The following is a 12,941-nucleotide window of genomic DNA, read 5'->3' as shown; positions in this document are numbered from 1 at the left end:
GATCTCAATTGTATAAAGTTTCATTAAAATCTACACTGTAGAAAATTTTCTATTCACCACTGTGTTTTTGAGCTTTGGGGGAATGGTGGCGAGGCCCATAAGGAGGTGACTGCGTCGTAAACACTAAAATAGGGGAGGGGGGTGGGGATTGCATGTGGTAAAAAGCAGTGTTTTTCATATGTTACAATAAAAAAGAAAATGATTTGAAACAGATATTCTCATTTTTTAAATGGTAGGCCTACAGTTTACTTTAACATGTACATCTGTGTTAGGTTAAGTAAATATAAGTAATCGTAAAATTATAACATGACTTCACACGCTCGCTTAGATTTTCTTAAATTTTAATATAAAAGTCACACACTAGTTTCGCCGTGAATGGCTCATCAGTGTGTTTAAAGATATAACAATAAGATAAAGGGAATTAATTCAATAGTTTTGACGTTGACGTCAAGAAAACAAGGGACGTAATTTTGACGTCAGACAGGGGAGTTAATGACGTTATAATATTATTTTAAATTATCAATCCATATCATGTGAAATATTCCGCATGTTTATTTTCGGTTTAAAACAGTCAATAAATTATTTTTCTTTTGTTAATCTAGCTGATAAACGAGCTAGTTAAACTGGCTGCCATGAATATAACATAGGTCAAACCGGAGTCAAATTAAGAACTAGAAGAACAATTCATTCACAACAAATTAGAGACCCATCGGTAAGACAATTACCTGTAAGTAGCCATATAGACTTTTGCTGTACAACAGAGCCCAAATTTACTATATTTCCAGTTTATAAAATGAAAACTAACAGTTTATCAGCTAGATTAACAAAACAAAAATACTTTATTGACTTTATTTTCACGGATTATTTATGTTAAATGAAACACATAAAACCAAATGTTCATAACTCTGGCGGTGGGGTGGCTAAGCACAACATAGAACATGGAACATAAAAAAAAGAATGTTAATGAACATTTAAAAGTTGCGACACAGACTGTCAGAGTAGATTAAATACAAAGAAAGTAAAAACCAGTCATGCTTGTGCTTTTTATAAGTTCACAGAAACACTTAAACCTAAATGCACAAGTCTGCTGGGTCTCTAGGTCGCCAAGCCACTGGATTTAAAACTTTCAGAATAATAACATTTTGTTTCCTAATTCTCCTGAATTGAAACATTTTTATTTTTCATCAAGGCCGCCTGGTAATGTGGCCTTGCGAAATCATTTGAAGTGTAAATGAACTTTGAATTTTCAACATTTAGTTGTAACTTGCACCCACTAGGTCAGAACGTTTTAGTCAAGATTCCATTCATTTTTTATTTGAACTAAGTTAAGTGCGCCAAGCTGATAGAACTTCTTAGGCCTTGTGGTGGCCTAAAATTATCATTTTCAGAGTCGTTTTATTGATCTTTAACTTTTAGATATTTAGTCAGTCGCTAGTCGATAACATCATATTAGGCTGCTCTATCACCAAACCGCTAATTTTAGGTCGCTAGGTCGCCAACTTCGGCAAGATGTAATTATCTTTAATCTGTCTGTAATTGTGTTCAAATGACTGAATCTGATCTCTAATAGCCCATTGTGTAATGCAATGTATAATTATTTTAGGCAAACAAACATAAGCTTGATATTGACAAGGACAAGAAAAACTGCAGTCCATACAAACATCAACAGAACAGAACAGAACAGAACATGATCTTTATTACACCCAAGTAATTATACAATACGGGGATTAAACATAATGACAGTATATAATAACATGTTTACATGAACTTCCGACAGGCAAATATTATTTTGTTGTTGGGGGAAAACATGAATGTATCACAACAATAGTTTCTTTTATTTTATTATATACCTATATAAATTCTGTAAAAAAAATGGCTTGTATTTCACAATTAAATATGAACAGACAGACAAAAATTCCGTATTGTACCTTTTAAATTCCGTATTGTACCTTCCGTATTGTATGCTGCCGGACTATTTTCATAAATATGCATGACCCGACACATTTCTATAAATAGCGCACATAAAAACTTCACTAAATTCCATTTAATATCGATAAAACATTGAAGATTTCGTTCAAGAACCAGACAAGAATCAAAATGGTAAAGGTATATAATAAAAGGGTCATTATAACAGTAGCTAGATCTGGGACTTTGTATTCGGCTCTCGTGGATTTTGCAAGGTCGGATCACACTCGGCGCTTGCGCGCCTCGTGAGATCCGATCTGGCAAAATCCACTCGAGCCGAATACTGCATCCCAGATCAATCTACTGTTATAATAACCCTATTATATACCTATATAAATTCTGTAAAAATCAGTCTTGTATTTCACAATTAGATATGAACAGACAAAAATTCCGTATTGTACCTTTTAAATTCCGTATTGTACCTTACGTATTGTATGCTGCCGGACTATTTTCATAAATATGCATGATAAATATACATTTCTATAAAAACCGCACATTAAAACTTCACTATGTTCCATTTAATATCGATAAACATTGAAGACTTCGTTCGAGAACAAAACAAGAATCAAAATGGTAAAGGTATATAATAAAAGGGTCATTATAACAGTAGCTAGATCTGGGACTTTGTATTCGGCTCTCGTGGATTTTGCAAGGTCGGATCACACACGGCGCTTGCGCGCCTCGTGAGATCCGATCTGGCAAAATCCACTCGAGCCGAATACTGCATCCCAGATCAAGCTACTGTTATAATAACCCTATTATGTTTCACCATTTACACAGAAATACTATGTGTACTGGCTGTATATGTGCTCTTCTAGAAAATGGATTTGTTAAATAAGTATTTGGAGTAACAAACAACGTTCTTTATATTTCAGAACTGAAGGACGATTTGATAGATCTCTACAGGGAAAGGCACCATACCCTACCGATGTCACCTTTAATGGAAGAAAATGACACGCCTCTCCTTAAGTTTTACGTCATGCCAGACATAGAGTCAGTGGAAATTCAGAGGGCGCGTGGAGGTGGCAAAGAAATTAGATCAAAGGTTACGTCCTTGCACGATGTTTTCTACAAGGAAAAAGAACCATGTCGCAAAATTTACCTTGCTGCGGATGCTGGGTTTGGGAAAACAGCATTAAGTAAACGGCTCGTTTTAACGTGGTGTCAAGCAAAAAACTGTATCCCAAACGAAGATGAACATTTTAAGAAGAAAGACATAAGTACAATGTCGAATTTTGACTTTGTGTTTTTGTTGTCTTTACGTGATTGTTCCGAAGAATGGGACATTGATGAGATGATCAAAAAACAAATAACTAATGATCTAGCACACATTATTTCAAATAGTGATTTTGAAAACATTCTTTCTAAGGAAAGGTGCCTGATAATATTGGATGGATTGGACGAATTCACACACGCAAAAAGTGACATTCCACACAGGAAAGCTAGGAGGAAATGTACAATTCTCACAACAACTAGACCGTGGAAGTTGGGCGTTAGTAAGATACGTGCAAGTGAAATAGAACGAAAGTTGGAACTTATTGGACTTAGTAAAACGTCTGCTAAAAGTTTAAAAAGGACTGTGATCTCACTGTTATGTGGCAAAACTGATATAGAAAAACATATTCAAGAGTTTGATCGCGCTATCAGTGATAGGGGTATTTCGGATTTGGAAACTATTCCGCTCTTACTGATGTATCTTTTGTGTTTATGGTGTGATGGAATAGAGCTAGGAGCATCTAGAACTGAGTTATATTGTCAGACTATTGAACTGCTTCTTAAACGAACGTTTGAAAAATATCCCGACATGCAACAGTCGCGCGAACAGTCCCAGAGTGATATCCCACAGTGTTTCAGTGAACATGAACATTGTAAGGAACACTACACATTTCTGCAAGCTTTAGGACAATTAGCATATGAAACGTTATTCAATGAAGACAAAGAAAGCACCCTTGTGTTTAGCCAGTCAGTGACAGAGAAACATCTAACCTCAGAGTATTTGAAATTAAGTCTTGACTCAGGAATATTAACACAAAGTACAGAAAAGACACTTACAAAGCAAATTTCGAAATTTTCATTTTCGCACAAAACCATCCACGAATTTTTTTGTGCATTGTACATTAGCTGTCAAAATGAAAATGATGTCAAAAACATTGTTCTGAACAAATGCAAAAGTTTGCAAAGTATTCTTGACATGTCGACAGTGCTTGTTTTCATCAGCGGAATGGTGAATACAGAAATCATTTCTTCAATATCACAGGAATTTCTTTCTGTTATCAGTGAAGATAAGATAACGAGCGAATACAGATCCACGACTGACCGGTACTGTAAACCTCTGAAAGACATACAAGACATGTACATTTCTTGTATGAAAGAAAACACGAGCGATAAGGAACTCAAACTTTTCTGTCAAGATTTTTTCTTTAGTGAAGATTGTAAAGAAGAAAAATACTTTTCATATTTAGCACGTCTCGCGGGTCACAATAAAAACAACATGGCGTCAATAAATATCGGCACAGACGACAGTGGTCGTAGTTTACGTGAAATTATTGATTGTTGTGAATTGCACGAACTGTTCCAGATCAATAAAATAGTCTACTGCGGTGAAGAAGAAACCGCACAGCTTCCTGTACTGCTGGACAAGTCGCCGAAATGTGTCACTGTTATATTGCCTGATCTACGTGGTTCTTGGAGCCGTGAAATGTTGGAAACATTACAGAATAATTCTCTGTTACAAGCAATTCATATCGACGATTTCAAGATGAGCCACGATGTACTGAATGACTTTCTGAATTATATTATAAACAGAAAAACAATGACGGAGATTAGATTGTGGAGCTTAGACTGTACCGAGCACGAGTGGCCGCGTTCGTGTACTTTCAGTTTAGATTTTAGTCAGCATTCAGATCTAAGGAAGTTAGTATTGGTCGCGATACCTGAAGTGTCACAATTGAAAGTTAATAGTCAAGTGAAACACGTGGAGTTGGTGGGTATCAATCTAGGTGAAATGTCGCTGCCTCCTGAAATGGCGAATATTGAAAGTGTTGTTTTGTTTAGTGTAAACATGTCTGCTTCAGCATTGCGTGATCTCGTTAAGGTAGTGGAGAAACTTTCACACAAAGTCACAGTAACAATATGGGAGTGTGAGATAGAACCGGAAACAGAGTTTGTACACGTTATACAATATATACACTCATCTCAGAATTTCCGAGTTATACCGGATCAACCGGCGGATGATGAAGACTGGATGTTTGTGTTTGAAACAAAAGTTGAAAGTTAACTTACTAAATAAACTCAGACCGATAGTGTAAACATTTTGTAAACATAAACATTCCATTTAAAATATATTACACACAGTTAGACATATGACATATGACATATATTTGTGTATATAAATACACGCGTGTTAAAATAGTGACAACAAAATTTTTGGAAATGGAGGAAAAAAATGGATGTTCCTATATACAAGGATTAATACACAGGTAAGTTATTTTATTTGCTTTTATTTATTATATTCTAAAGTTAATTTAATAGTTTTAACAGTTTTATAGAATTGAGCCCCGTCATGTAAAAAGGGGCCATTTTTGTGAAAAATGTTTCTTTGAGAACAGAATTCCTTCATCGAGCTATGCCATCAAATTGACCATAGTTATTTTTTTACATTTTGAAAAATGCAGTATATTAAAAGTTTTATAAGCCCCCAACCCACTCCACTCCCGTACCACTTCGGGCCTGCATCTACTAGTCTGTCCGTCCGTCTGTCTGTCCGTCCCTTTCCTATTTGAGAACAAAAGAAAACTACACGCTTTTTACCATGGATAACTAAAAACACTTTGGTCAACAGACGTCAGACTTCATAGGATGATTGTCTATGGTCAGTTAATGACTCCCGTCATTTTAAGGGTCAAAAGGTCAAAGGTCACAATGACCTGGAGACTGAAGACGGTTTTAGATCGATAACTGAAAAACACTTTGACCTACAGAAGTCAGACTTAATAGGATGATTGCTTGCGGTCAGTAAATAACCCCTATTGTGTTAAAGGTCAATAGGTCAAAGGTCAAGGTCGCAGTGACCTTGAGTCTGAACATGGTTTCCCATTGATAACTGACCCGATGTTTACAAAACATTCTTAGTCTCAGTTGAGTCTGAAAAAATATTTTAACGTAAAGGCGTCAAACTTCCAAGGATAATTGCTTGTGGTCAGAAGATGACCCCTGTTGTTTTACCGTTCAATAGGTCAAAGGTCAAGGTTGTAGTGACCCATAGACTGAAAAAGTATCACGATTAATAGCCGAAAATTTTTTTAACCTACATGCACCAAACTTTATAGGATGATTGCCTGTGGTCAGAAGATGACCCCTGTAGTTTTAAGATCAGTAGGTCAAAGGTCAAGGTCACATTCATCTTGAGACTGAGAACGTATCCTGGCTAATAACTGAAATAGAATTGAACCTTCATGCGCCAAACATTATAGGATGATTGCCTATGTTCAAAAGATGACCCCTGTAGTTTTAAGGGTCGATAGGTCAAAGATCAAGGTCGCAGTCATCTTGAGACTGAAAACGTATCCGGATTAATAACTGAAAAAGATGTTAACCTACATGCGACAAACTTTATAGGATGAGTGCCTGTGGTCAGATGATGACCCCTGTTGTTTTATAGGTCAATAGGTCAAAGGTCAAGATGGCAGTGACCTTAGGACTGAAAACGTATCCTGATTAATAACTGAAAAAGATTTTAACCTACATGCGACAAACTTTATAGGATGATTGCCTTTGGTCAGAAGATGGCCCCTATGGTTTTACCGGTCAATAGGTCAAAGGTCAAGGTCACAGACATCTTGAGACTGAAAACGTATCCTAATGAATAACTAAAAAAGATTTTACCCTAAATGCGCCGAACTATAGGATGAGTGCCTCTCGTCAGTAGATGACCCCTGTGGATTTAAGGGTCAATAGGTCAAAGGTATAGGTCGCAGTAAACATGGACTGAAAACGTATCCTGATTAATAACTGAGAGATTTTAACCTACATGCAACAAATTTTATAGGATGATTGCCAGTGGTCAGAAGATGACCCCTGTTGTTTAAACATGAAAGTGATGTTGACATTATGTCAATTTCGTACTCGACGTAACCGTCAATCAGGTCTTTAATACACAATTTCTGGTAATAAAAATGTCAACTTTGATTTAAAACCGAAAATAAAAAAAAAGGTATGTAAAGACGGCCCAGTTCAAACGGTTATCCACCTATCTAGCTAAGTTCAAATTTGAGTAGAACGTAAACTTTTATGAGATACTTTCATTTTCAGCCCTGTTTACGTCTTGTCTCATGCTTAGGTCAGATATCTGGATAATATACGGGACAAGTTGCACTAGGATTGCACTTTAGGCTATTTTTGCTTATAAATTATTTTGTGTCCTACAACCGGCTGTAATATACTATAGTACCTAATCAAACTAGGCTATGACCTTCCTGTTCAGGCTGGGAACCGAACCACTACCTTCGTACTTAAGCGTGTTGCCTGGAGAAGGTCAGTGTGTTGGCCTGAAATACATGTATACTTGTATGAAGTTGTTAAGATTTTGATGAAATTTGGTATTTCTGAATTATTGGCCGTACAGAGATACTTTTTACGCCCCCGAAGGGAGACATATAGTTTTTGAACCGTCTGTCGGTCTGTCCGCAATTTTCGTGTCCGGTCCATATCTTTGTCATCGATGGATGGATTTTCAAATAACTTGGCATGAATGTGTACCACAGTAAGATGACGTGTCGCGCGCAAGACCCAGGTCCGTAGCTCAAAGGTCAAGGTCACACTTAGACGTTAAAAGTCATATTTCATGCATGGATTTTAAAATTATTGGGCATGAATGTGTACCACAGTAAGACGACGTGTCGCGCGCAAGACCCAGGTCCGTAGGTCAAAGGTCCTAAACTCTAACATCGGCCATAACTATTCATTCAAAGTGCCATCGGGGGCATGTGTCATCCTATGGTGACAGCTCTTGTTTGTTTAAAAATCAAAGATATGGTGTTCACTAATGAAGTACTTTGAAAACAAACATTTTGTTTATTTTCGAACATTTTGTTAATTTAATTTTTAGCTCGACTATTCAAAGAATAGTGAGCTATTGGACTCACCCATGCGTCGGCGTCCGCGTCGGCGTCCGCGTCCCGATTTGGTTAAGGTTTTGTATGTAAGCTGGTATCTCAGTAACCACTTGTGGGAATGGATTGAAACTTCACACACTTATTCACAGTGATAAACTGACCTACACTGCACAGGTTCCATAACTCTATTTTGCTTTTTTTTTAAAATTATGCCCCTTTTTCGACTTAGAAATTCTTGGTTAAGGTTTTGTATGTAAGCTGGTATCTCAGTAACCACTTGTGGGAATAGATTGAAACTTCACACACTTATTCACTGTGATAAACTGACCTACATTGCACAGGTTCCATAACTCTGTTTTTCCTTTTTACAAAATTATGCCCCTTTTTCGACTTAGAAATTCTTGGTTAAGGTTTTGTATGTAAGCTGGTATCTCAGTACACACAAATGGGAATGGATTGAAACTTCACACACTTGTTCACTGTCATAATTTGACATGCAATGTGCAGGTCCCATAACTCTGCTTTGCATTTTTTCAAAATTATGCCCCTTTTTCTGACTTAGCAGCTTTTGGTTAAGTTTTTGTATGTAAGCTGGTATCTCAGTATCCACTGATGGGACTGGATTGAAACTTTTCACACTTGTTAACTGTCATGAGCTGATAAGCACTGTGAAGGTTCCTTAACTCTTTTTCCCATTTTTACAAAATTATGCCCCTTTTTCGACTTTTATATTCATTCAATTGACAAGGCTGTTGAATAGTCGAGCGTTGCTGTCCTCCGACAGCTCTTGTTTTCCAAGTTTTTACTTCCATAATTGTTGTATAACAAAATGTTGGTTGTCTTGACATTCCGCTTATCATAAGACATTCAAGTCTTTCAAAAGCGAAAAACTTTTCTCAGGCAGATACCATACTCTATATTCAAATATTTTTACAAACACCATTTGACTTCCTTTTTGAATACCAAACAAACACAGCATACAACATTCGACATTCAAGTAATTGTGTATTTTGTTAATTGTCAAGATTTATTGACATAATACATATGCGCTGTTTGGAATATCAACACTCGAATAACATTAAAAAGTGTTCACAAACTTGAATGTTGGCTAGACAATAAATATGTATTTGCTGGTCTTATATAAGCTTTCATGAAACAACGCATGTATATCTTTTTCAGGTCCACCTTCATAGATGAAGAAGCTTTTTTCTCTCCACATTTATTGAAGATTGTCGCAAATACCTTTGAGCACAACTTAAGGACAGAACTACCTTCCGTTGATAACCTTTGAACTTAAGGACAGAACTACCTTCCGTTGATGACGATTGAGCACAACTTAAGGACAGAACTACCTACCGTTGATAACCTTTGAGCACAACTTATTGACAGAACTACCTTACGTTGATAACCTGATATGAGTATAGCTCTTTATCGTTAACGAAAAGACTCGAACATGTTCGTATATTTCCGCCAATTCTTACGGAATTTTAGTTCCCTGGCGGTAAAGACTGAACCTTTTTTCACAATCGAGATTATCAAACAAATTATTGTAATAGCAAGCTTCTGTCTGATCCTCAAATAGTAAAAAATATTTTTGCAAAGTGATATACCGTTGTTGCAGTAATGTATTTGTTGAAAATACCTTTATAGGTACATTCAGATTAATCTACCAAATAATATCTATTTCCGATAGTTTGACCAATTTATGGTCGCAATCATCTTTGCAAGCACTGTAAATTAAACTTTATTCTAATATGGCTAACAATGCTTTAATCATCACAACGATGTTATGTTGACGGCACGTCAACGTGATATTTAGCGCCATGTACGCATCAAGAAATAGCGCTCTCAAGTTTTATGAAATATTTTACTTAATAACATGTTTTTATCGAAATGTCACATTGCACAACTGTTTTGATTAATTTATACACATACTGAATTAGTTATCCGCTTTAATTCGCAATAATTTTCGTTCGAACTCAATTCTGCCGCAAGACGTATTACCTTTTCCGGTCCTGCTGTGTTTTAACAAATACCTACTATTGGCGCCATGCTTGCGCGAAGAAACAGTTCCATCATATTTGATATAAATTTTACAGTAAAGAACATATTAGAATCGAAATAATTTATAGCAAATCAGTGCTGCGCCTCGTGAAATTATTACGCCCGACGTATAACCGCCCATCGTGTATAAATAGTGATAAAGCACTGTTTTGCTATAAATTATTTTTTAATTATATTTGTTTAGTTCATATGATCAAAATATTAATATAACTGTTTACCACCGGCCGCAAATAACGGAGTTGACCGAAACTTGCCGAACAGTCTTGACAGCCGATTTATCTGGCCAAACTTATCGGCTTTTGTGGTGATTTTCACGATGAGTCTTATTGTCCCATAGCTCCAAGGTCAAAGTCACATTAAACTGTTAACAAGGTCTTTTTTGTGTCCGGTTCACAACTCCATTCATCAAGGGATTTCGACCTTGCTTGGCACAAATAATTCACAAAATGCGACGACGTGTCATGCGCAAAACCTAGATCCCTTCGGCTAAAAGTTAGAAAGATTGGTTTGGTGTCCGGTCGATAACTCTGTTATTTAGCATGTTCTGAATACTCCACACAAATGTTCCAGATAATGAGACGACAGGTTATACGCAGACCCCTATCTCAAAGGACTAGGTCACATTTAGAGTTCACACAGGTTTAGATCATCAGTTTCAAGATTCCTAGCTCCAAAGTTAAGGTCTATTTGGTTTCCGGTCCATTCATCAAGGGATTTTAAAATTACTTGACTTCATTGCTGCTCATTATGCAACAGCATGTCACGTGCAAAGCCAATTCCTGATATCAAAGGTCAAGGTCATAGTGAAGAGTCAAATATAAATTCTAAAAGGTTACTTTTTTGACTGGGCCAGTAGGTCAAAGTTCGAGGTTACAAATCAAGTTCATATTACTCTCCCCGTATCTCAAACGCACATTATCCCCTTTATTCTAACCCCCAAAATCGCTTATTTTTTGCCTTAATATTCTACAACCTCTGCCACACAAAACACTACAGCCCCGCCCCTTCCCCGCCACAGTTTATTCCGCCTCCGACACACACTAAAAATTCTTTAACGTTTTTTCTTCCTCTTCTAATCTAGAAATCATACAGATTGTAATATAAAAACGATTTTAATCTAAGAAATAACTGGACACAAACCAAACTTTTTCAATAGCCTATCCTTAGAACATGTTTTACTGTCAAGGAAGCTTTCAATGAAAGACACTTAAGTTACTGTACATAGAAAATGTTAATTACATTTTTATTTTATTATTGTATTTAGATAAATCATTGTATGCTCGATAATTGCATGTCACACGCTTAATTGAAAATGGCTCCTAAATTGTTAAAGTGTGAATCCATTGTAAATGTAGATAGTGATGAAGATGATGATGTTGATGACGATGATGATGATGGCGAAATATACATTAGATATAGGTTTAATTCTGATGGAATGCACTTTTTAGCTCACCTGAGCAATGGCCAGGTGAGTTATTGTGATCGCTCGATATCCGGCGCCTGTCTATTGTCTGTCAACATTTAGATTGTGTATGCGATAGAGGCAGTATTTTTCAACTGATCTTCATGAAATTTTGTCAGAATGATACGCTTGATACAATTAAGGTTAACTTCGAAAATCTGAGGTAAAAAACTAGGTCAGTAGGTCAAATCAAAGAAAAACCTTGTGTATCTCATAGAGACTGTAAAATCATTCCCCCCTCTTCGAAGATGGAGGGGTATATTGTTTTGCAGATGTCGGTCGCAATGTAGACAAATCCGTTTCCGGATGATAACTCAAGAACGCTTGGGCCTAGGATCATGAATGTTGATAGGGAGGTTGGTCATCACCAGCAGATGACCCCTATTGATTTTGAGGTCTGTATGTCAAAGGTCAAGGTCACAGTGACCCTGAATAGTAAAACGGTTTCCGGGTGATAAATCAAGAACACTTGGGCCTAGGATCATGAAAGTTGATAGGGAGGTTGGTAATATCCAGCAGATGACCCCTTAAGCTTAAGGGGAGCGATGGTCTAGTGGATAAGGTGTCGGCCGCTCAATCCCAGGGTCGTGGGTTCGAGCCCCACTGGGGTCAGGACCATGACTTCTCATATGACACCAGTACTGGTTTTCCAGGAAGCGGACTCGAGAGTATTCCAATAAGCTTGAAGCTTTCATCACAAATAAAACTAATTAGTATAAACTAAACTAAGATGACCCCTGTTGATTTTGAGGTCAGTATGTTAAAGGTAAAACGGTTCCCGGATGATAACTCGAGAACGCTTAGGCCTAGGGTCATGAAAGTGGATAGGGAGGTTGGCTTTGATCAGCAGATAATCTCTATTGATTTTGAGGTCAGTATGTCAACCTTGTGACCAGGAACAGTAAAATGGTTTCCAGGCAATAACTCTAGAACGGTTGGGCCTAGTGTCAGGAAAATTGATAGTTAGGTTGTCATGAAGAGCAGATGGCCCTTTTGATTTCGAGGTCATTAGGTCAAATGTCAAGGTCACGTTGGCCAGGAACAGTTAAAAACTTTTTCTGATCTTTTTGTCCAAAACCATAGGGCCTAGGGCTTTGATATTTGGTATGTAGCAAAATCTATTGTTCCTCTACTAAGATTGTTCAGATTATTTCCCTGGGGTCAAATATGGTATGTAGCAAAATCTAGTGGTCCTCTACTAAGATTGTTCAAATTATTTCCCTGGGGTCAAATATGACCACACCCCGGGGGGGGGGGTCACATGGTTTATGTAGACTTATATAGGAAAAAACTTTGAAAAACCTCTTGTCCAAAACCACAGGGCCTGGGGCTTTGAT

At 37.0% G+C, this 12,941-nt stretch overlaps 1 protein-coding gene across 4 annotated transcripts in view; it reads left to right on the top strand.

Annotated features, from left to right (window-relative positions):
• LOC123544517 (uncharacterized) overlaps window positions 1-12,431 on the top strand; it is a 184,484-nt gene extending 172,053 nt beyond the window's left edge. For 3 of the 4 annotated variants that reach the window (XM_053526079.1, XM_053526081.1, XM_053526080.1), the window contains 2 exons: window positions 2,841-5,444; window positions 9,258-12,431. In XM_053526079.1, coding sequence (XP_053382054.1) covers window positions 2,841-5,242 — 2,402 coding nt within the window. In that variant the 3' untranslated portion in view covers window positions 5,243-5,444; window positions 9,258-12,431. The remainder of the gene's footprint in view (window positions 1-2,840; window positions 5,445-9,257) is intronic. The other variant, XM_053526082.1, reaches the window with a different exon arrangement.
• Window positions 12,432-12,941: the final 510 nt, after the last annotated feature.

This window comes from Mercenaria mercenaria, chromosome 16, assembly GCF_021730395.1.
Source record: "Mercenaria mercenaria strain notata chromosome 16, MADL_Memer_1, whole genome shotgun sequence".
Classification (NCBI taxonomy): Eukaryota; Metazoa; Mollusca; class Bivalvia; order Venerida; family Veneridae; genus Mercenaria; species Mercenaria mercenaria.
This window is presented reverse-complemented; position numbering and strand designations above follow the sequence as displayed.